The sequence below is a fragment of the Eubalaena glacialis genome, chromosome 3, assembly GCF_028564815.1.
Source record: "Eubalaena glacialis isolate mEubGla1 chromosome 3, mEubGla1.1.hap2.+ XY, whole genome shotgun sequence".
Taxonomy (NCBI): Eukaryota; Metazoa; Chordata; class Mammalia; order Artiodactyla; family Balaenidae; genus Eubalaena; species Eubalaena glacialis.
The window spans coordinates 35,896,075-35,921,540 of NC_083718.1; the positions used below are offsets into that span (position 1 = coordinate 35,896,075).

Here is a 25,466-nt window from a genome sequence, read left to right on the forward strand (position 1 = left end):
GGAGTGAGAAGGGAAGGGGGCAGCCAGCTCTGAGTACAAATCTGCAGTCACAGGCAACGAACACGCACAGTCCTGGGGGTGTTCCACAGATGCTGCAGGGCAGGGTGATGCTGGTGAGGCCTGGAAGGGATGGGCATTCAGTGGAAGGGATTCAGTGGATGGTCAGAGGACAGGATCTAGTCCTGGCTCTGAATGACCTTAGGCCAGGGCATTCCCTTGGATCTGTTTCCTCAGTCAGAAAAGTAGGGGCAACATCCGTGCCCTGACTGCCCTCCCCAGGTGGTTCTGAGGCCCTGGACTAGTGAGGATGTATCCTGGAGCTGCAGTGGGCAGAGCTGAGACCTGGGCTTTGGGCCCGAGGGCCTAAGGGGAAGGAGGCCTGGGAAAGGAAGAGGGGTACTGCTTCGCCCTGCCCATATCACCTCTTCAGCAGGGCACGTATAGCCCAGCTCTGCCTAACAGCAGGGGCTCATGAAACATGTTCTCTGCTAGGTGCTGCAGGCCTGAGGGTTCAGGGCAGCCAGGCCCAGAATCAAGATCCACGGAGGCCAGAGGTCCCCATCTCCATAGTGATGACTGATGGCTTTGCTCCTTGGTACCTGCCTAGCAGGCCCCAGGCCAGGCTTCCTGGATACAAGGGGCCCTGGAAAGTGCAAAGATTGGAGCGCTCCTGCAGAGAGTTGTACACTGGGTGAGAAGCACTTGAATAAAGGTGTGTGGTGATACAGTACAGGGGCCTCTGTGACAATGAGCATCATCATGATGGGGGCGGCACTGCGTCACCATGAGGGGGGTGTTAAATGTGTCATCATGAGGGGGTCTCCACCTCTGACACCATGAGGAAGGTGCCAGTGGGAGGGAGCTTGCAGTGTCATGGGGGTTTTCCAGATGTGAGATTTTTTAGGATCTCATTTCACATGCAGAGTTTGCTACCCTAAGAGGATAACTATAGGAACAGACACACCCTTCTTTGGAACCCTCCTTGCTCCAAATGCCTCCAAGTCCCCCCTCTCTTCACTTCTCCCCATCCCCCACCATTGCTTTTTCTCTGTTGAGGTTGTTTGTTGCCCTCAGACAGTGGTGGGGTACGTTCTCCATGAGGGTTCACAGTCTTTTATTAGTCAAGTGGCCCGCCCTGGGAGCCAGGGGATATCCCACCTCTGAGAGAGGGAAGGGCCTGGAATCATGTCTGGAGTTGCTATTCACACTTAGAACCTGGCCCCTCATTCTTCTGTATAAGGAGCTTTGGGCTTGGCCAGGAGCGGACCCTTCCCCAAGGGTTTAGTCTAAAGGCCTAGACGCTGCAACAGAGCCTCAAAGCCCATGATCACTGTGCTAAGTGTCAGGGGTACTGAGGGTATCTAAATTCTGGTAAGACCTTCCTGCCCATATACCCAGGAGGGTAGTCTCCTCTGGCCTGACCACCCTGTCACACTTCATCCCAGCGTGACCAGAGCAGCCCACTTTCCCTTCTTCATCCACTCCCCAGGCAGGCAGAATGCTCCCAAGAGTTGGCATGTCTGGGGCTCTCCTCTCCATCTGGCTCAGAAGCAACAGAGATGGGTGTCATCTAGGAGGGCACAGGCCCATCACCGAGAGCTGGTGGCCCAGAGGACAGGCAGTTACACACCAAGTCTCCTACTTGGGAGGCTCAGGGCAAGAATGAGGGCTCAACGCTGTCTCCCAGTGGCTGTTTGAGGCCCACACCTACCATTCCACATTAGCTCCAGAGAGCTCGGAGCCCCCACTCAGGTCCAAGGGCTAGTGGAGAATAAAGCAAATACTGGAAATTATTTCTGGACTCGCTATTTTGGCCTCTCCCAAGTATAACCCTGGAATCCCCAGGGCAAAGAGAGCAGGCACCCTGGCATGCAGCATGGCCAGGAACACAGGGTTCTGGGAGGTGGGGACTGAGGCTCCTTGATTCCTGCCTGTCAGTGGCTCTGGTCACCTTCTGCTACAGAACAGGAGAGAAAACAAGGCCAGGACATCTAGTTTCTCTCCTTCCCTCCATCTTGGCGGGGATATTCTCCTCTCCTTAAGCTTGGTCCCAGGGCTGCACCACTACCACCTAAGACAAGCAGACTCCCCTCCCTGCCCGCCATGGGACCTGAGCTTGCCCTCCTGGCCCACATGGCCCCTTGGCAGTCTCAGTGTCCCCAGGTCCCACTCAGCCTGATGCGCTGGGCTGCCTGTGGGTTGGTCAGGCAGGTGGGGAGGCTCAAGCCGCTTTCCTCCTCCCCTCAGGTTACCTGGTTCTTTCCCCATGGGTTGCCCTCCCAAAACTCCTCCAGGACCTCGAGGTGCCGGGCACTCACAGCCCAATGCCCAGTAGGGAAGAGTCAGGGAGACAAGGGAGACAAGCGGGACAGTAGGGAGGTGAGGACTGGGCTGAGATGCCCCAGATGTGGGCAGGTGGGAGCAGGAGGTGGAGTCTAGTCATTGGGCCTCTCTTCTGGAGGATCCTCATCAATGGGGGGTGCAGGTTGGCAGCGGAAGTGGTCATTCCAAATCTTAAGGAAGGTAACCCGAAACTTCTGGATGCGGAAGGCATAGACGATGGGATTCATGGCCGAGTTACCATGTGTGAGGAAGATGGCGATGTACATGAGGAGCCTCGGCTTATGGCAGGAAGGGCAGAAGAGGGTGATGCAGTTAAGGATATGTAGGGGAAGCCAGCTGAGGGCGAAGAGGAAGAGGATGAGGGCCAGCGACTTGGCAATCTTCAGCTCCTTCCCATAGTACTTCTGCGGGTCGCCAGAGGATGCGGACACCTTCTTGTTGAGCTGCTTGCGGATCAGGTAGAAGACCTCCAGGTAGATGAGGACCATGAGCAGCAGTGGGGGCAGCACCCAGACAAAGAAGTTGAAGTAGACCATATACTCCATGCTGATGACCTTCTCAAACTGGCACTTGATCACGGGCTCACCTACACTGCCATTGGCCACCCAGGCCCGCTCCACTGCACTCAGGTTGTTCCAGCCGAACATAGGTGTCAAGCCCACCACAAAGGAGAGAATCCAGCAGCCAACGATGGCCACCACAGCCCTTCGGGGAGTCACCACTGTCTTGTACCTGGGGGAGAGGAGGGCAGAGTGTGAGGCCCCCTCCTCAGTTCACCCAGCCCCTGGGGGTCTCTAAGAGGAGGCCCCTGCTCAGCCAGGGCCCAATGAGTGGGGAGGTGGTTGTCTTTGGCTAGAGGGTCAAGTCTTTGGGATCTAAAATTTAGGCCAGAACTTGCAATGCACTGGTTCATGTCTACTGCTGAGGGTGGGAAAAAACATAGAAGAAAACAACAAATGAATTCCTTTAGGAGTTTTACTAAAATTACCAAAGTAAAAATTGCTCACATGTGCTTGGCACACCCCCACTGGTGACCTTATCATTGCTTTGTGACAGTTCCCATGGGGTAGAAAAGCACCAGCAGAATGAGTGCCCATTTGACAGCTGAGAAAACTGAGGTTCAGAGTAGTCACGTGTTCTGCCCAAGACCACATGGAGGGTGGCAGCAATGTCCTATGCTTCCTAACTGACCACACAACAAGGTGATTAACAAACCACCCCTCCCCTTGGGCCAGCTGACACACTATAATAAAAAGCCTTCCCACACCCCCTCCTTTTGGCTGTGTCCCATCTCTGCCAGTGCCCCCATCTCCCACCTCCATCCTTACCTCGCCTCCCCTTTCAGTCATGTACAGTGCTTATCTCCTGAGGGGTTGATCTCAAGAACCAGCTCTCCACCCCCAAGCTAATTGGGAACTATTCTCAGGAAAGAAAACTGATGTTCATTGAGGACTACATGCAAGGGACTCCCATTTATGCATGCATACATCGGTGTATTCATTCATTTTTGCGTACTTTCTGTTCCAGGCATTGGTCTCTGTGCTAGGAGTAAGATTAATAATCCCTACCTCTATGCAGCTCACATTTTGGGTGAAGAAATAGATAACACAAAAGTAAGGAAATAAATAAACAAGACAACTAGAGGTTGTGATATGTCCTTTGAAGGAAATAAGCAGGACGATGTCAAGGGGCAGAGCTACCAACCTTTTTCATGCCATGACATACACAGATGATGAAAACATTTGGATGACACAGAAAATGGATGAGGCTGCCCATGGGCCATGACTCTTCCCCCACCCCTGCCCCCAGGGTTGAGGGGATGCCCCTCCAAGGGGGGGCTCCCCACTTCCCTTTAAACCAATCCAGCCGGCAGCCAGAATGTCCTCTGCCCAGGCACTGGCCTTGGAGCTAGTGCCAAGGGCGGGGCCCGCCCAGCTCTGTGCTGAGGAGCTGGCTCAGCCCAGCAGCTTGCCCAGTTGTTATTTTCCAATGTAGCTTCTGAGATGGATGGAGTGCCCTCCTGAGCATGTGAACAGCTACTGAGACCCACGGGTGTGAAGGCGGAGGCCTCCCTCTGACTCCGTTTTCTTCCCGTGCCTGTGGAATCTGCGGCATTCTCCTTCACAGTAGTGATTCTTAAGGTCCCTCTCACCCTGGACCAAAGCCCACTGCTCCTTGAAGGCTTTACAGGAGTGGGAAGGGGAATGATTTGAGGGATGGGAGAAACTGGACCGCACCCCCACCCCATCTAGAAAGCAAGCACTAGAAGCGACCTCATTTCCAATCTCATCATTCCAGTGGGGAAACTGAGGCCCCTAGATGACTCCAACACCTTCAGTGTGGTTCCCCATCCCCTACTCTGTAATCATAGGGTCCTTGTGTCCCCAAAGCTCCAAGGGGCCTTGAAATCTGTCCAGTTTGCTTCTGCCTTCCTGAAGTTTTCTTAGATCTAATCTTTGCTCTCTTGCTGTAACTAAAGCCTATTTCCACCTCTTGAAGCCCCAGCAGGATAGCCAGCCTGGTGCATACTTTGGAGTCAGAGATCCATATCTGGGCCCCAGGTCTGTAACTTACTAGGTCAGTTCTTCCTCTGTAAAGTGAGACTGTGGGACCCACTTCAGATGAGCTAACATATGTGAAATGCTCTGTAAGCACGCCACCAACATTCCTGTGCCTGAGCTCCTAACCCTCCAAGCCCCTGAAAACACACGCACCTGAGGAACCCTGCTATCTCTAGATGCTCAGCAAACACAGCCTAATGGCTCTGTAAACATCTGGCTCAAGGTTTGTTTCTGATGAGCTTAAAGTGCTTCCCACATGTCCTATAGTGAAAGAAGCTCTGGGCAAGTCTATGGGGTGAGACTAAAGGAGCGCAGGTCATTCTATCAAAAGAGAAAAAAGGCTAAGGTACTCTGCCACAGCTGTCACAGGCAGGGGGGCAGGTCCCTGTGGTGAGCCTCAGCAGAGCCCAATGGAGCTGCAGCTGCAGAAAGAAGGATGTGGGCCAGGCACCCCCTATCATAGCCCATCACATCTATGATTTACATCATATTTATCATTTACAAAGCCCTTTTACATTCATGTCCCAGGTAATCCCCGTAACCACCCTGTGAGGTGAGTACAGCGCATAATGGAATCCCATTTTACAGATTAGGAACTCGAGGTCCAGAAATGGGCAACGACTTGCCCACATCTCCTGACTCCAAGACCAGCTCTCCTCAGGGCACCAGGCTGACTGTGGGTTGTTTAGATGTGGATGACTGGCAGATTGGGAACATCCCTTTCCTACAAGCTTTAAAATGGGAATGTCTAGACCCTATTCAAAGGTGGTACCACCCAGAGAAAGGGGGGTAGACAAAGTGACCTCTGGTATTGCCGTCCAGCCTGAGGACTAGGGGAGGGGGTATCTCGCCCAGGACCCACATCTGGGCAGTGATGACCCACCAAGAGAGGAGGTGAATTCTGACAGTGTCCCAGGTGACAGAGAAGGAGGAGGTAACTTCTAGCTAGAGAGGTGCCCGCCTTTTCTCTTCCCCTCACCCTTCCCAACTGCCTGGAGCCCCGGGGTTAAAGCTTTCCTGGGGCTCCTCCGGGCCAGGTCCCAGCAGACCCTGCAGCTTAGGGTATCAGTTCTCATCTGTTTTTCTTGCTATTTTCTCCATGGTGGGAAAGGGCTGGACCCAGGACCTTGGCTGAGGTAGGGCAGGCTCTCACAGGAAGGGCTGCCTCTCAGAGCTGGGAGAAAAACTTACCTCTCCCTACACGTGGGAAAGAGAAGCAGAGGCTGCAAGTCCTAGGGTGCACATGGGGTGGGGCGTGCTGAATGTGCCACAAACACTTGTCCCACCAAGTCATGGTCCAAGGCCTCATAACCCCCAACTTTATAGACAGCCCTGTGAGAGCTAGCCAGAGAGATGGCTGCCCTCAGGAGTGTGCAGTCTCAGACAGACAAAGAGGAAGCAACAGAATGGAGGCACTGGAACACCAAGTGGAGCCCTGTCCACAGACAAGCAGGGCAGGCAGCTCCTTAAAGATGTTGTTGAAGAAACCAGGGAGAGCCCTGCCCCCTCCTGTAGCTCCCACACAGTGCATAAAATCCCCCCATTGGTGAGGTGTTCCGTTGGGTTAAGAATCGCCCTGTGTGTTATTTTTAAAGCCAAGATAACACTGACTCCATAGCATGAATTACTTTGTCAGTATCTTCTTATTGATGATGAGAAAAATGAAAAAACTGGGTACCTAGAGTAGTTGGGGCGGCAGAGACTCCAAGAGGAAAAGGGAGAGCTTAAGGAAAGAGGTAGAAGAGTCTCCTGTTGCCAAGAGCTGGCCTAGCTGAACAGACAAGTATTTCATAATATAGCTACTGCAAGAATAAGTAAGTGTGGTTTAGAGGTCAAAATGAGGGAAGGAGGGCTACGAATCCTGTACCCAAATAGGGAAAGGCAGAGGAAGCCTTTGCTACTTCCCTGGACACCCTGGCAGGGCTGCCATAGGAGAGGAGGAGGTTCTGGAGGCTAAGGGAGGGGGATGTTCAAAAATAATCGTTAACTGATTGACAGTAATAATAACAATGCTAATAAAAGCTAACATTTATTGATGCTTTTCACATGCTGGCACCAACTTTATAGACAGCCCTGTGACTTAGGCATTATGATGATTATTATTCTCATTTTCTAATCGCAGTAACTGAGATTCAGATTATGAAACATGTCCAAGGTCACTCAGTGAGTAAGAGGTAGAGATGGAATTTCTAAGACTGAGATTTGTCCTAGTCCAAAGCCCATGATGGACCCCAGCTCTGCCACTCTGGGAAGATGGAGGACAAGGGGGGCTCAGAGGGTGGAGGTCCAGTACAGAAGAAGGGAGTCACGGTGGATCTCCCCTGCTTCAGGTAACCCCCGGACTGGGCAGCTCTGAAGATGACAGCAGGCCTGCCTGGGAGCCTCCCTCCTCCCTCCAAGTCCAACCTCTTCGTAGCCCTCGGACTGGTCTGTTCATGATCTGCTCAGCTGTTTAGTCGTCAGTGCTGGGGCAAGTAGGCAGCTGAGGCACCCTCCCTTTCATTCATTAAACAGATATTCACGGAGGGCTTTTAGGTGCCAGGTTACAAGTTCCGGGTTCAGGAATATCAAAGAGAACAGGCTTTCAGGAAAGTAACATTCTAGAGGCAGGGGATAAACCAATAAACAGATCGTTTGAGACCTACCAAGTTAAAGAAATAGGACACCCTGAGGGCCAGTGGCTGGGCATAGAGTGCTGTTGACTTAGGTTGTGTGCGTGCTCAGGACAGCCTCTCTGAGGAGGAGACACTGAGCCGAGAGGGACATGACCACCAAGGGCAACCAGCCATGAGGTACCAGCAGGCAAAGTCCTGAGGCCCGAGTGGCTCAGGGAGCAGAGCAGCTAGTGGGGGCTTCCTGAGAGTGAAGGCAAGGGCCAGGGCGGGGCAGTCACAGATGTGGTCTGGGATGGCCACCTGGGCTGGGCAGGTCACACGAAAGGTTCCAAGGTTTTATTCTTGTGCAGGGAAAGCCATTGTAAGCAAAGGAGTAATATCTAATTTCTGTTTTTAAAAGATACTTCGGGCTGCAGTGTGGAGAGTGTGTTGTGTGCAGCAGGGAAAGCAAGAACACCATGGGGAGCGTATTTCAGCCATCCAGGTAATAGGGGAGGTGGTGAGCTCTCGTGGGTGGCAGTGGGGAGTGGGGAGGAGTGCCTGGCTGTCAGGTGTGTTTGGGAACAGAGCCAACAGGACCTGTTGCTGAGTTTGGGTGTCCAGGTGAGAGAAAGCACCATCAGGATGACTCTCATGTTTTGATCCCGACCACTGAAGGGAGAGTGGGGCCATTCCCTGACCCTGACCCTGACCCCTCTCTGGCCAGGGGCCCTTCCCCTACTCCCAATCCTGTTGCACTCACTCAGGAAGTCCAGACCACACTGCTGGACACTTCTTTGTGTGCACCTCCCACCTGGGGACTGTGCACTTCCTGCTCACCTCCCTGAGAGGGCTGGTAAGGCTCCTTCCCCCACATCCAGATCTCAGCTTAGATGTTACCTCCTCAGAGGAGATTCCCTGACCACCCTGCAAAAGAAGCCCGTCACTCTGTAGCCTTCTGCCGTTTTTAATTCTCTTGATAGAGCTTATCACTTCTTGACTCTCTGAATCCATTCATCTACCCCCCAACTGCTTCCTCTCTCGATTAAATATAGATATAAATATGTAGGTGTTTAGGAATTTATCTGTTTCTCTCCAGTGGAATGTAACTCCATTAGGACAGAGATTCATTTTGCAAGTTCACCAACTGCGTTCCCAGTACCTAGAAAAGTGCTCAATAATTATTTGTTGAATGAATGAGTAAATAGACGTAAAAATGGATACATGAATCCATATATCCATTCATTCAATCATTTATGATTTATTCAATGAAAATACATTTTATTCAATGATAAATAAATAAATGATAAATAAATTAAAATGATAAATTAAAAAAAATTATTCGATCATTCATGATTAATTGAGGACCTACCATGTGAGTACCTGTCAGGGAACCACAGATAAGGATTAAATGGTAGGTGCTCAATTAGAGACAGTCAGATTAGAAAGGCATAGCTGAAGTCTTAGAAGCAATTACAGTGCCCTGGATGGAAAAAATCTTTCCCTTGTTCATTCCCCACTGGGCTAGAAGCTGTGGGGATCTGCTGCTAAGTCAGATAACTACTGGTCCCCTGCTTAAGCCCTGTGACATAAGGTTGCTCTGATGAGGGCCTCTTATGAGAGGTATGAGCAAGTGCCACCAGGCCACCAGCCAGCCTCCAGCACATCTATGGCAGCCCTGAGCCCCAGCTCTGTCCCTGCATACTGTGAGACCAGCAGAGGCCACCCCGGCCAGAACTAGCCTCCCCAGAGTCTTCCAGAGGAGCAGCATTTCCATCTCAAGCTAAACCCCAGCAGGAGCCATGAGCCTGCCTGAGCTCTCCATTGGTCCTTTGCTTCATGAAGAGGCCCCTTTCATAGGTAATCAACTGGATCAAATCCAGTTGGAGGCCTGACTGCACAGAGGGGTGTCCTCTGTCTGCCTACAGCCTCACAGGAGGGCTCTTCCTGGACACCACTGGGGACTGACTTTTAGGCTGACTCTGAGAACATGAACAATAAGCCTCCTTAGAACAGGAAAAGCTCAGAATGCCATTAGGTGGTGAACAGACCAGGGGACCTAGGCAGGAAAGATGCATTTGACAGAGAAAAGAGAAGGGGGGTGGGCGGCATAGAGATACGCAAAAACTCTCTTTGGTGGACCAAGAACTGACCAACGGAGGAAGGTGTTCAGATAATCTGCTCCATCACTGTACAAACAAGACTGGAGTGTGCTGGTCCTGAAGCTGTATGTCCTCAGCTTCCCCTCCTTGCCCTGCCCTGCTCTGAGTCGCGGGGGAGGGCGGCTGACCCCTGCAGGCTGCATTTCCCAAGCTCCTGGGTCACTGGGTTCATGGAAGGCATTGGAGTGCTGGAGGGAGGAGGTGGAAGGATATTTCCACCCCCCTCTCTCTGTCACAGATGGGTCTCAGGCAGCGGTTACATCTCTTCCTTGGCCCTACCTCCCACCAGCCAGGCCCTCTATGGTTTCAGCTTCCACTAGCCCCCTGTAGCCCCTGGGCTCCAGGAGCACCTCCTTCCTTTGCCCTTTAGTCTAGGGGTAGCTTCCTGTTGTTGCTAATGTCTGAGTTACCTCACTATCCCCTATATGACTTCTTAGATTCTTCATCACCTGTGTGACCAATTCCTGGCATTAAAAGCCCTCAGCTGTAAACACCTAAGCCATTTCCACGTTCCTGGTTAGATCCCAATGGTTCAGGAGTGAAGCTGGAGCAGGAAAAATTGAATGTAGTTATCACAAAGAACTCCCTCCTCGAGGGATGAGAGGACTGACCAGACTCTTAATAAATATGTGTTGACTCAGAAGAAGAGAGAGAGAATCCACAGGATGGGTTTGGAAAAGGCTAAACATGGCTCTGTTTGAGGGCAGGGGTGATGAAGTGTCCTGTGAACTGCTGAGACCAGGGCAGGGTCCTCAGGCCTGGCTGTCCCTGTTTCTTGTCACCAAGGCACTGGGCATGCGGCTGGGTAGGGTATTGGAGCATGTCTGCATCTTTCTGCAACGTGCAGTTTGGATAGTCTGGGACTGAATCCTCCATCTTCCCTTCCCACTTTCTTGCCTTGTGAGAAGGAGTGATTTTCCACAGCTCTGGTGACCTCCTTCCTTGCCTCCCTCCTTATCATTGATCTCAGCTAGTTGTAACTGGAAACTTGGATCTCAAGACCAGGGAAGTAAGGCTTTAGGACTATAAACCACTTCCTTCAGAGAAATTCTCCCTCTCAAAGGAAACAGGAAACCGGATACAATCAAAGGCACTGGGCACACTCCAGGGGCCAAATATTTAATGGTAACATTCCCCGGGGGAGTCTGGATCAGGGACCCTGGGGAGGGACCTGGATGTCTGGGTCCTAATAATCCTGCCTTGAATCTTGCTTGCTTCAGGACCTGTGGCATCACCCACCAACTCTAAATATCAGTGTCACCAATCCCCGAAAGGGGGATCCATTGGACACCCTCAAGGCTAGTTTGCAGAACTATAGAGAGCGGGCCCAGACACTGAACTCCTTGAAAGAACAGAGCTGGATAAATTAGTTAGGCTAGTAGTGTAATGGGCCTTGGAAATAACTCCTGGTCATGTTCTGAGGACAAACAACTCAACAGCCTGGTGGGAAAAACAATTATGTCTATGTATGTGACCCAGTAGCGTCCTCTATTCTGAACATCCTCTATTCTCCCTGCTTCAGATTCAGAGCCCCTTCCTTGAATCTGGGAGTGAGCAGAAAAAACATAGCCCCTGACCTAAAGGAGTTCTCCATCTGATGGGGAAGGTACAGCCCCTGAGCAGAGGGAGTGCCCAGTCTGATGGGAGAGCAGCCCAGGCTAAATAAAACATACAAGGCCAAAGTTCCTGGCATCAACCCCAGACTCAAAGGTGGCACAGGTAACTGACATTGCAAGTTCTACCTCAGGCCTGTGTGCCTGTGATGAAGCCCCTCTCCTCTCTGGTTGCATCCTCTCATCCTTACAAAGAGGGGTTGGGATTTGTTCAGTGCACCTGATCCACAGGAGGCTGCAGGGGGTAGTGTAGGGAGGGAGGTTCTCAGGTTTGGGGAAGGCATATTTTCAAAGTATACTTGCCAACAATCCCCAACCCTTTCCCGCAGTCCGGGGCATATCAAAATGTCCCCACACAGGCAATGGGAGGCCCAGGGACTGCACTTTGACATAATCCCCTAGGTAATTTTGAGATGCAGCCACCTCCTCCCCAGCCCCAGTCCTCTAACTCCTGAGACCAGTGCAGCCCCACATCCCAGTGACAGGGTGGTCTTCAGGGAGGAGGGTGTCTGACCTGAACTGTAAACTCAGGACAACTGGACCCAGACCTCAGCATTCCTGGCCATTTCCTGCTCTGAGGTTTGATTCTCTCCAGCTCTTGGGGTAAGGCCAGGATGGTGAAAATACCAAGGCCAAATTACCCCACCTGCTGTGGTAGACTTTCTGACTCATTCGGCGGTATGGAAAAAAATTATCCTGTCTGCATATGGATTTAATGACCTATGAGTGGCTGGCGCAGTGAGGCCTTACTGGGATGACCATTGTGGTAAAGGGGGTCAAATTTCTTTTCCAACTAAGTGGAAAGACCTGACATTATAGGAAAAGAGAGCTGACTGAATCATTCCCCACCAGCCTCTCTGGTCTTTGCAGATAGTGGTCACTTTTAAGAGGTGGCAGGGAATCCTGCAGCCTGGCTGGCACATCAAGAGGGTGAGGGCAGGAAGGAGCTGGAAATGTGCAGAGCTCCCCAGCCTCGAGAGAGCAGGGGGCCCACACTGCCCATCAAGGTGCCTGCAAGGACAGCAATGACATGAAGACCCCCAGAGCAGGGCAGTCCTCCCTTGGAGCACCCCACTGTGGTGGGAACCAGGAGACCTCGGTTCTGCTCCAGGCTTTGTTGGGAGGGAATGAGCTGGCCTTGGGTGAAACTCCTCTCCTTTGGGGGCATCTCTATCCTCATCTGGATAATGTAGGACTGAATGAGATGTTTCCCAAGCTCTGGCAGGTCAAGTTCCCCTCTTCTGAAATGTGTCAGATCATCTGATACGAAGAGGTGAGCTTGGCACTAGTGGAGGGAGGGAACACCAAAATCCAGTTTGGGGATGGGGAGCCCAGGGGCAGTAGTTGAGAGGCACATACAACTCCCCAGAAGGGAGTCCCCCCCTCTAAGGATTTCATGCTCCAGCTATGTGCCCCATGGAGAGGAAGATGGGGAGCAACATGGAATGGAAAGAGAAATAAATATTTGTTGTGAGTGAATGAATGAAGGAATGAATGAAGAGTGTTGCGGAGTCAGATCTGAGTTCAAGCTGTGGCTCTACCAGTTAACAGCTTGTGGCCTTGAACAAGTAAAAATTCCTTGAGCCTTGCTTTTGTCCTCAGCATAATGGCACAAGAAGACTTGCTTGGCAGGCTCACTGTGACCATGAGGCCCCTCTGTGAATAGTGGCAACTGGTGCCTACTGTTATCACCTCCCCTCTCCCAAGGATGTCCCCGACTCCCCCAGAAAATACAGTCAGCTCCTGAAGAGATACAAAACAGGTTGCAGTGACACAGACAAACAAAAAGTTATTTGTTTCACTTTGGAAAGACTGGTCACATGGCTTTAGTATCTAGTTTGCACTCAGCTCTCCTACCTAACTCAACCTTCGTACAGAATTAGTCTGTGTTCCCTGATCTGTCTGCCTAGCATCTGAGTCTTGGGTGAGGAGCAGATAGGGATGTGGGAGCTTGCTGAGCCCAGCACAGACCCCACACAGGGCCCTGGAGAAGCCACACTTCCTGGCTAAGCGCAGTAAAGCTCTCTTGAGTAAGTGGCCAGTATAGAGACTGGAGACCGGGGAGGCAGACTCAGGGGGAGCTCATGATGCCCCTTCTCCCACCTCCCTTCTGCATATCTCCTGGCCTATCTGGAACCACAGAGTACTCAACATCTGCCTGAAGGCCTGTTTCCCTCAAGGGACCATGATCCAACTCTGGCCAGAGAGACAATATACAGATTCCAGAGCAGCCCAAAGGCAGTGGTCCACTGAGAGCCAGACAGCAGACCCAGTGCCCTAGTGCCCAGAGCCTGGAGTCACAGGGGATGGCCTGGGGGACAGGGATGCTTGCCCTGAGGAGGCAACTGCTCTCATAGGGCTTGGGTTCTTTCTCTGCTTTAGCTGCCTGGGTCTTCAGAGCTCCCTAAAGTTCATAGCATCTAGCCCTCTATTCTAGAAAAGATGCAACAGATGGCAGGATGTGGGAGGAGGACAGAGAGGACAGGGAGACTTTTGTCCTCTTTCCAAAGAAAGGTCCCACCTTCACCCTCAGGCCTCCCTCCATTCCATAGCTTGTACTTTTATATCAGAAAGTCCTACCCAGGATCTAACTTCAGTCCCTCTTGCTGCACCACAACCCAAGGCAGTCCTGCTCTTGCGACCTGGAAGAAGCTGCAGTCGTATTCTCCCAGGTCCTGGACTTTCTCCCCACTTCACATCCAGGTTGGTGGAGTTTGGAGCCCAGATAACAGTGGTAAGAACCCCAGTACCCAGCAGTTTCCCATCATCCCTCCTTGGTGCCTCTTGTTGCTTTCTTTGTCTTACGTCCCAACACATGCCTATTCACTGAGCCCCACAGTGTGCAGGAACATTTACATGAAGCTGCAGGCCAGGCCCAATCCAGGAACCAGTGCAGCCACTCAGGCAGCAGCATGCAGAAGAGTTTAGCAACAGCTGTCAGCCCTGAGCCCTGCCCCACCCTGCCCCTCCAACGCCCTGCATTTGCTCCAGGTTTTCCTCCTCTTTTCTGCCCCAGCCCCAGAGATGGGCTGGGGATAAGGAGGATCCTGATGCAGTGGAAGGTGGGGAAGCACCCAGTCTTGCCCAGGTAGATACAGGCTGGGCATAGAGTCCCCTGCCCAGGACAGCATGCAGCAGGATCCCCTGGATCAAGGTGGGAGCTGATGCCCTCCTCTTCCCCATGTGGGACAATCAGTAAAATTATTTGTTTCCTCCCTGAGCATATAACTGCAAGTCCCCCAAGAGCAGGAGTCAGGTCTGGTTCAATGTTGTACTCCTAGCACCCACCATGGTATCTGGTACACAGTAGGCACACAATAATATTTTTAGAAACGAAAATAGATTCATATAAAATGCTCAATTAAAACCAGAGAAGGTGGAAAAGAGAAGGTAGGGGAGAAACAAACAACAAACCCAATGAATAGAAAAGTTACCAACATGGTAAACATTAATCCAGTGATATCAATAACCACTTTAAATGTGAATAAAGTAGGAAGGAGGGTAAGAGGAAGCCACTTTGAAGCTTTTTGCTTCTCTCCACAACATCCCTCCTGGCAGGTAGAAGACCCTGCACCCAGCCCACCCAGATGAGGGACCTTCCATAGAATCCTTGAGATTTCCATTCCAAGTTTCTGTCCCAGTCACCCAGTCACTTTGCATTATAAGTCACCCAGCTTAATACATTAAGCCACTTAATTAGGTGGTTCTAACTACAAGACCAGCCTTTCTCCTCACAGCTGTCCCTGGGTGGAAGTAGGGAACAGTCTGTTCTCAGGGAGCTGCCTTACACCCCTGTGATTTGCGCCAGGATAATGGAGCAGCATGGAGCCGCTGGCAGCATCCCAGAGCAGGGGCCTGGCAAGGCAGCTTCTCTGAGCATTGATCAATGACCATATTTTCAGTCACTTCTGCCACTCTGCAAAGCCCAATAAATCACTCACATCTGCCACGACCCTCGATGTGGGAATCTCACATTATGATGTATGTGGGAGAGGAGGAAGCTTATTATACCAAAGCCTTTTTTTTCCATACACCATTTACAAAAACTTCAAAGTGCTGTGCTCAGAGCCACAAAAAAGAAAATGCAGATTGCTGACAATAATGGGCCTTGGGGACTCAACCAGGCAAGAATCAGGTAGGACAGGCACTGCAGGCACAGGGTGGGGACACCAAAGTGGCCTCCCTCACCCAGCTGATATTAATACCAACAATCTGGGGCATTTGGAAGGTCCAACTCTAGGGTCCCCAACTTTCAAATCCCACAAAGGCCTGACCACCCAAAACTCTCCCTCCCTGACCTCCATAGCTGGTACCCACTATCTCCAACAGAGTCACACCAGTTGGCCAAGGAAGCAAAAGGCTCAAGATGACAAAACACTGGCAGGCATGTGACAGGCATTAGAGGGCCTGGGCTCTAATCAGACTCAAACTTGCTGTGTTAGCAGATTATATCACCTTTCAGAATCTTAGCTTCCTCATCTAAAATGGAGCTGATATCTGCCTAGCCCACCTCCCAGTGTTCCTATAGTAACAACTTGGCATTGAGCTTTACATACAGTCTCTCCTTTCCTCTTTTCACAATCATCTTAGGAGGAAGGCAGCATCTCCACAGATGAGAAGACTGAGTAACTCCCTCAAGGTCACATAGCTGGTGGTCAGAATTGGAACTGCAACTCAGGTCAGCCGCCTCCCAAACCAGGGTTTTGTGTTTCACACAATAATATCCCCATGAGGCTGTGAGGACTTTGAGAATAGGGACCATAGTCTTATGTTCCCCAGTACCCCTTATCGTCCAAGCTTCTCAGACTGCAATGTGTGTGAGGAGCAAGGCCCAATGGCATTCAGCCTAATGCTGGCCCAGAAGTAACCCTCCCCACCCTTGTTTGGGGAGAAGGCTGTCTGAGGAGCCCAGAAAAAGGAAAGGCATTGTCTTGGATCCTGCAGGAAATAGGAACTCAAATCCCTGCCAGATCCCTTGCAAACCACCTGTGTGACTTGTTTCTGTTAATGGACAGCCACCTCCACCATATGGAGAGAGGAAAGGCAGGGAGCCAGGGTGGGAAAAGGGAAGGCAAGAGGCTCCCCACCTCAGCGAAATGATAGTGGGGCGGCACAGCTCTCCTCACAAAGCATTTCAGCTTGCCTGATAGACAGGGCAGATTTTGTTGCTGCCATTTTACAGAGACCCAAGAAGGTTCAGTGAGTGCCCAAGGCCATAGCTTGGCTGATTAGTGTTTGAGCTGAGACTGAACCCAGGTTCCTCTGAATCTGGCCCAGTGCTCTTTGCAGGATGCATGCTACCTGTGGGTGGCAGAGAAGGTCTCCTGGAATCCCTCACAACACTCAGCCCTAGGACCCAGCCCAGGGTCAGCTGGGCTGCCTCTCTAGCCCACCTCCTCCATTCTCACTTCCACAGACCTCATGGGATTATTTCTGCTGCCATGATGTTAGCAACACCTCCTGATTTAGCTTCCCTGCACTTGTGATCTAGGTAGCTGTGCAAATGAGCACATGCAGGCCCTAGAACCTGAGAGAAAGCAGGCAGGGCCTAAAGGAAACCAGATGGCAGGTCAGGCCAGGCCTGTGCCCACTAGCAGCCTCTGTCCCAGAAGTCTCAGCCCCTCTTAGCTCGGCCTGTGCCAATTTCTCTTAACTGCAAAATCTTGTGTTCTGCCTCCATCTTAGCCTAGAAGCTCTCTGAGGACAGGGGCTGTGGTTCCCCACAGTCTGGAAATCCCTGAGGAAAGTGCCTGGGTTAGTGGGTATATCACAAACAGCATTCACTTTGGTATCTGGCAAGCTGGTTCAAATCCCAGTTTTGCTAATTACTAGCTGGATAACTATTTTCCAGTTCCTTTACCTCCCCGGTTCTCTTATTTCTTTATTTGTAAAAATGGTGTTGATACCAGCCTTGCAAGGCTAAATAAAATTAAACATGCTACCAAAGAAGGCACTCATCACTGTTCCCGACATTGAGGAGACACTCAGCAGGCAGGCACTCCCTCTCCCCCCAGACCACATGTCTCCTTCCTCAGGATCCTCTCATGTCAGGCAGCCCCTGGACTCATGGAGGAGCTTGAAGCAGAGAGGGAGGTGCCCCAGGCACTGTACCCAGAACAGTGACAGAGCACGCCTCACCTGTGTATACGGCTCTATGCACCTCCGAGCCGTGCCACGGCCACTTCCCCAGGTGGAGCTCACCAACATTAGGCCATGGCATGCACGTAAAGGAACCTTTCAAGCCACAGTGGAGGGTGGCTGTGTTAACTGTCCACCCCAACTGCAACAGAGACAGAGAGACACACGTGTGCATGCTGCTATCCATCCATTGTCTTCCCTCCCATGAAACAGCAGGAAAGGGGAAGAACAAGCCCCTGTGATACTGGAGAGAGATGGTGGGTTTACATTATTTTCACGTGTAATCCCCTCAACAATCCAATGAGGAAGATGTCATTATTTCCATTTTACACATGTAAAACTGAGGCTCAGAGAGTTTGGACAAGATCATAGAACAAGTAAGTAGCAGAGTCAGGACTGGGAGACCAACACTGCCAGCCTGACTCCTAAGGCACTCAGAGTTCTGTGCCTCTCAGCATCCCTGCTTTCCTCAGACTCAGCACACACACTGCGTGCTGGATCCTTGCAGCAACGCTGAGAAGTCAGGCAGGGACTGTGAGTCCCCTTTGCTGAGGAAGATGCAGCTCCGGAGAAGTGAGGTGGCTTGTCCAAATGGGTACAGCGGCAGACTGAGTTCCAGCCTCTGAGTTCCCGGCTCCGGGTCTCCCTCTGTACTGGGTGAATTGGGGGATCAAGTCTCCCTGGTTTGGGAGGGGGTTCCCCTGTCCTTGATTCTCCTCCCAAGTGTTTCCCTTGAACATTTTTTTCTTCAAACTTTGACAGTAGACCGAACTCAGACTCAGGCCATGTTCTGACAGGAAGACTGCGGCCTAGAGAATGGCCCCTCCTTGCCTGTGTGGACTTCAGCAGTGGGAGGTGACAACCGCTCCTGGCAGACCCCTTGAGGCCCTGGAGCTGCCCGTCATGGAGGAGTTAAAGCCCAGCAGTAGCCTGCACATCCAGTCACTGTGAGTTCCCTCCCCACCAGGCCCAAGGCGCCCGCCCACCTCGTGTGGTCAGGGAGTTGTTGGTGTGGAGCCTCCACTCCACTGAGTGCTGGAGATGCACGACCGTCTCCCAGCAGCCAGGAGAGCTGTCTACAGCTCGAGCAGGTGGTAGACAGTGTGGCACGACACCCAAGGGGGAAGAGGGAAGAGGTTTTCTCTTTAAACGGCAGCTCCAAAGACAAACTCAGCCCCTCTGCCAGGCGTGCGGCAGCACCCACTTCCTGATCCTCCTCACTTCCCGGTGGTAGTTGTGTCTCTCTCAGGTCTCTGCTCCACTCAGGTACCCATAGCCCGGCAGCCAACATTAGCTCCTTCTGCCACCTCAGTGCCAGGCAGTCAGGCCAGCTCTTGGGTGGTACTCTGCAGGCCAGAGGACAGCTTGGGGTGGGGGTTTGGGAGCCTCCCCACACACACCCAGAACCAACTCATCCCTGAACAATGCAGCCATTTTCCTCTTCTGAGAGCACTGCTTTATAGACAACTCTCTGCAGTAGGGATAAGGAATTGTGCCCATTCTATAGGTGTGGAAACTGAGACCCAAAGAGGTAAGTGATTTACCCAAAATCACCCAGCAGTAAGGCTGGAGTCAAGGCTCAAATGCAGGTCTCTTCATTCATCCATTCAATTGTTCGTTCAACAATTCCAATTACACTTAGATGTTGTGTGACTAATAATAAGTTGTTTAACCTCTCTGAGCCTCAGCTTCCTCAGAAAATGTGGAAAATAGGAATATATTATTACTATTATAAAATACTATTAGTGCCTCTTCATAAAATTGTGCAAGGATTTGAATAAGAGAATCCATATAAAGTATTTAGCAAAGGCCTAGCAAATATTAGGTGTTCAAGAGTCACTTGCTACTATTACCATTCATTTATTGGTCAGGCATTGGATACCAAAAATGGGCAGAAACTATGCTGGACACTGTGAAGGAGAGTTGAATAGGCTTGGACCCCACCCTCAAGTTGCTCACAGGCCAGTGAAGGAGGTTACCTTGGTGCAATCTGACAAGGGCTGTGTTACAGGGGAGCATGGGGAGCTGTAAACACACCAAAACAAGGAAGGCTTCGGGAGGAGGTGTCATCTGAGTTGACTATTAAAGAATGAGTAGGAATTAGAAAAGAAAAGGGAACACATTTCTGAGAGGTGTGTGTGTGTGTGTGTGTGTGTGTATTTTTAAGACATGGTCTTCTTAGATGTTAAACATCCTTCTTTCATCCTCCTCAACTCCAAGGCCTGGACAGGTTAAGATGTAACTGGCTAGGAGGCAGGGAAGGTGAGTTTTGAGCACAGGTAAAACGTGGGGTGGGGTTGAGCATCTTAGACTGGGGGAGCAACCTTGGCCCTGTGTGCTTGTGTGTGGGCCAGGCCTGCTCAGGCCTCCTGCTGCGTGGCAGCTGGTAAATTGTCAGTCTTGCCCAAGAGACTGTGGGTCTGTGCCATTGAGGGCAGGACTTGTGTTGTCAGAAAACATTTCTTAACTTGAACATATAAACTGTGTTCCTACGTCAAGGAAGATTAATGGTGGGGGTAGGGCATGAGGATTGGGTGGGGCACAAACAGGAAAGAGATTAGCCTTGTTGGGACTCTTCCCTAGGCCTTGAATGAGGGACTGGGATGGGCGGGGGCAGGGGTGAGCAAGCAGAATTGAATGAAAGGTCTGAAAACCCAGGATATAATTTTTTGACCTTTAAAAATAAAAAGCTATAGCTCCCTACACACACACACACACACACACACACACACACACACACATACACACACCCCCCACTAAGAGCCTGAAGCCACCGTGGCCTCCTGTCATGATTACAGGTGATGATGGCAGAGGGAAGGCATCATGCCTTCACACCCCTCTCTGGCTTGCTGGCTGCTCCCAGACTGTCAGCCCCTGGGCCTGACAGAGCCGCTCTGAGCGGTTTCTGCGTCTCTCCCTGGCCCTTGCTGGGCCATCTGAGAATGGCAGCCCCAGGAGCCCATAATGTGGGGTAGGGGGTGTTGTATTTACTCTGCAGAGGATGGGCCACCATGGCAGGTGTGTCTGCTGAGCACAGCGAGTCCCCAAACACACTGAATGTCTTCCTCCCCAGAGAGGATTTACAGAGCTGCCAGCCCCCAGGGGAGCCCTTGCTTCGGCTCCCTCAGAGGCCAACCGTCCAGGAAGGGCTGGACAAGGCCTTGGGAAGACAAGCAGAGCTCAGGAGGGACTATTCACACCCTTTCCTCATAGAAACAGGAGCACGGGGACCAACAGGAGCTGAGCTGGGGGTCAGGAGGCCAGAATACTCCCCCCTAACTTGCCAGGTAAGCTTGAGCGAGACCCTTTACTCCTCTCATCTCCTGGGGATGTTTTAATGAAATAACCCTTCACTCTCCAGTACCTGCGTTTGCCCTCTGTGGGTGAATGTAAAATATCCAACTAACTTCTTCTCTACCTGGCTACTCAATGTGCCCCACTAAGGCTTCCTTCCCCCCACAGACACTGATCCAGCCACCTACTAAGTGCCAGCCAGGCATGTGTTGTTAGGTACTGAAATACAATGAGCGAGGCAGATGGAGAGAACCACACCCTGCTCTCACAGAGTATGCAACTCATCTCGATGAGGACTTGTCCCAGTGGAACTACAGTGGCCACACAACATCAAGTGGTATGTGAGAACCAAGTTTGGATTATTTGACGATAGTAACAGCCCCCATTTGCTGAGTGCCTACTATGTGCCAGCCCCTTAATGTATCTCATCCCTAAGCCTCATTACAACCTTTAGAGGAAGTATTAAGAAGCCTGTTTTGCAGAAGAGGAAATGGAAGCTCAGAAAGGTTAGGTAACTACTCCAAGATGACACAGTTCCAAGTACCTGAACTTTCTGTCTGGGGAGACTGCTCTTACCCTTCATTCCACTTGCATACCTCCATAAAGCAGGGGGAGAGAGATGTGTCTCTGAAAAGGTGATCATTAAAAATATCTGGGGTAAAATAAGTCATGGGAATGTAATATACAGCATAGGGAATATAGTCAATAATAGTGTAATAACTTTGTATGGTGACAGACAATAACTAGACTTATCCTGATGATTATTTTGTAATGTATAAAAACATGAAATCACTATGTTGTACACCTGAAACTAATATTGTAAGTCAATTATACTTCAATAAAAAAATGAAAAAACATATCTGGGGTAGAGGGGCTTTTTTCCAACAGACCTTTCCCTCTGGTGCCCCCAAGAGAATCACTGCCTGGTACATTCCATTCCAGTTGGGTGGGTGTGCATCAGAGCTCTTGGTTCCGTTGGGCTAGAAAAAAAGGGCTAAGAAGTAGCTCTTGCTCTGCTGTAGTCTCAGCCCCTGCTCTCCCAGGGGTGGGAAGCAGAGAATTGGAAGCCTGTGGACTCTGAGAGCAGGCTGCATGGTGAGAGCTGCAAGGTCTGGCCCTCAGGTTCTGCACCAACCTCACCAACTGCACTGCAAAGCTTTCTCTGCTACACAAGGCAGAAGATAGTTTCTGCACAGAGGAGCTGACAGTGCTCCACCAAGCAGTCCAGAGTGACAGAGACCCCGTCCCTGTGTGCCCTATGCTAGCCTTGGGGCTCCCCCAGCCCTCCTGCTCTGCCCATCAGGGTTAGGCTGGAGCCGATACTTGATAACTGCCTGTTTATTGATTGACCATCTTCTCTGCTGCATTAGCTGAAACTGGGCCACCCAGTGCCCAATATAGCAGCTGTGAGAGGACCCTGCTGCGGAATTGGGGAGGAATGACCACTGTGCAGGGGATTAACACAATCCCCAGTGCCAGGCCACTAGTGGGTTCCAGCGATGAGGGTGGGAAATGAGGCTGTGGAGGCACAGAGTATCTAGGGAGAGTGCCCACCTGACTGAGGATGGGTAGAGACTTGGGGGGCCTTAGCTATCACAGAAGATACTGTGTCTCATTCTGAATAAAGCCTGGCAAGAAGGACGAACCCCCAACTATTCTGTCTCCTTCTGGAAGTTTTAGGGAGCCCATAGCCACATGTCCTTATTGCTGTGCTTTCAGCCTAAGAAAGCCAAAAGCCTCCTGAGAAGTGAGGTGGGAACAGTAGATGGAGCAGCTGGAGGCACCCAGGAAACTTGCTGGACATTTGAAGGACTCCTTCTTTGGTGCTGTGTGAGGCAAAAGGGGGCCCATCTGTTGGACCACATGAAGGGACAGAAGCTGGGGAATGAGCAAGAGAGAGACCACCAGTGGACCCGCCGTTATATCACTACCACTTGAGTACCTACTAGGATCTGAATCTTCTCCCTATTCCTCCCTTCCCCACCCTTCCCTATCTCCAGAAATGGCACCACCATCCACCCCGTGGCTTCACCCTTAATCCTGGAGAGTCATACTTGATCCTTCTCCCACTCTGTACCTCCAGTCCATCACCAGTTGGTTCTAACTCTAACATGGAATAAAACCTATTTGGTTGTGATATATTATCCTTTTTATGTGTCACTGGATTTGATTTGCTAATATTTTGTTAAGGACTTGACATTTTAAAAATGTAATCTGGATTATGTCATTCCCTGCTTAAAGCACTCAAAGGCTTCACTGTGTACCTAGAATCCTATCCAAACTCTTGACCATGAACCACATGGCCTATAAGGCCCTACCTTAGTCCTTGGGCCCCGTGAGGGCTGGACTGACACAGGGTTTAGAGAAGCCAACAAGGGCCAGGCACAGTCAATTCCAGGATGGCTTCCTTCCTCAAATACTTCTCAAGGTGTAATTGTAGCTACCTCCTTGTTTATCTGTGTCTTGGCTCTCTCCCAGCTAGTCTCTAAATTTCATGAGGGCAGGGATCAGGACCGACTTCTTGACCATGATAAGATACCTAATGCCTGGCATGGAATCTGGTGCTTCTGAATTAGTGAAGGAGTGAACTCGCTGCCTCCTCCATGCCTGGGCCTGTGCATCTGAACACTCAAATTTATCACCACGAATTTCAGGTGGGCCCTTAATGCTGCCTCCAACTATACTAGACTTTCTGAGTCTAGCCTTTCTCCTACTTCCTAAAGAATTATTTCACACTTGCTACTCTCTCCATCACCTCCTCCCTCTCAGCTGATGACCTCGCTTCCCACTTCACTAAGAAAACCGAAACACTCCGAAGAGAACGTCACCTACCAGCACCCACATACTCTGCCTTTCTGCCTCTTAGATGATCTCCAGGCTCCTCTAAAGCCAATCCCTGTGTTTGCCCTAGGTCCCAGCCCTGCTTGCCTAAATAAGGACATCAATCCAGAAATTCTATCCTTTGCCCTATCATTAGTTTTGCACTCTCTACTAGATCGTCTCAGTCAGTACACAGACATACTAATGTCCCTTCTTAGCAAACAAAGCAAAATGCCTTGTTTCCACTTCTCCTGACAGCTCTTGCCCCATGCCTTTATGCTCTGCAACAAAATACCTCAAAAGAGTAATCTACACCAGCTGTTTTCAATTCCATTCCTCTTCTCTCCTGAGCCCTCTCCAACTAGACTTTCTGCTCCTACCACTCTATTAACATTGCTCTTGCTAAATCCAATGGTAATTCTCAGTCCTCATCTCACTTGACCCATTGGCAGCACTTGACAGCCAATCTCTTACTCCTCCTTCATATACTCTCTGCTTGGCTTCTAGGACACCACACCTGGGGCTCTGGGTTTCTTCCTGTATCTGTAGCTCTCCTTAAGTCCCTTTTGCTGGTGCTTCATCTTCTCCCCAAACTCTCAATGCTCAGTCCTTGGTCCTCTCCTCTGCTTTCTTAAACTTTTAAAAAAATTTTTATACAATTTTGAAAGGTTACTTTCCATTTACAGTTATTACAAAATATTGGCTATATTCCCCATGTTGTACAATACACCTTTAAACCTTACACCCACTCCCCCATCCCTATATTGCCCCCACCCCTCCCACCCCCTGCACTGGTAACCACTGGTTTGTTCTCTATATCTGTGAGTCTGCTTCTTTTCTGTTACATTCACTAGTTTGTTGTGTTTTTTAGATTCTACATATAAGTGATATCATACAGTATTTGTATTTCTCTGACTTATTTCACTCAGCATAACGCCCTCCAAATCCATCTATGTTCCTGAAAATGGCAAAATTTTGTTCTTTTTTATGGCTGAGTAGTATTCCATTGTATATATATACCACATTTTCTTTATTCATTCATCTGTTGATGGACACTTAGGTTGTTTCCATATCTTGGCAATTGTAAATAATGCTGCTATGAACATTGGGGCGCATGTATCTTTTCGAATTAGTGTGTTCGTTTTCTTCAGATATATACCCAACAGTGGAATTGCAGGATCATATGGTAGTTCTATTTTTAGTTTTTTGAGAAACCTCCACACTGTTTTCCACAGTGGCTACACCAATTTACCTTCCCACCAACAGTGTAGGAGGGTTCCCTTTTCTTCACATCCTTTCTAACATTTGTTATGTTTGTTCTTTCTGTTGACAGCCATTCTGACAGGGTGAGTTGATATCTCATTGTGGTTTTGATTTGTATTTCCCTGATGATTATCTTTTTATGTGCCTTTTGGCCATCTGCATTTCCTCTTTGGAAAAATGTCTATTCAGTTCTTCTGCCCACTTTTTAATCAGGGTTTGTTTTTTTTTTTATGTTGACTTGTGTGAGTTGTTTATGTACGTTGGCTCTTAATCCCTTATTGGTCATATCATTTGCAAATATTTTCTCCCATTCAGTAGGTTGTCTTTTTGTTTTGTTGATGGTTTCCTTTGCTGTGCAAAAGACTTTAAGTTTAATTAGGTCCCACTGGTTTATTTTTGTTTTCATTTCCATTACTCTAGGAGATGGATCCAAAAAAATATTGCTGCGATTTATGTCAAAGAGTGTTCTGCCTATGTTTTTCCTCTAGGAGTTTTATAATATCTGGTCTTACATTTACATTTTTAATCCATTTTGACTTTATTTTTGTATATGGTGTTAGAGAATGTTTTAATTTCATTCTTTTACATGTAGCTGTCCAGTTTTCCCAGCACCACTTATTGAAGAGACTGTCTTTTCTCCAATGTATATTCTTGCCTACTTTGTCGTAGATTAATTGA

At 50.1% G+C, this 25,466-nt stretch overlaps 1 protein-coding gene across 1 annotated transcript in view; it reads right to left on the reverse strand.

The window, feature by feature from the left end:
- Positions 1-1,939: 1,939 nt before the first annotated feature.
- ADORA1 (adenosine A1 receptor) overlaps positions 1,940-25,466 on the reverse strand; it is a 33,128-nt gene continuing 9,601 nt past the window's right edge. The window contains exon 3 of the mRNA XM_061185517.1: positions 1,940-3,075. Coding sequence (XP_061041500.1) covers positions 2,436-3,075 — 640 coding nt within the window. The 3' untranslated portion in view covers positions 1,940-2,435. The remainder of the gene's footprint in view (positions 3,076-25,466) is intronic.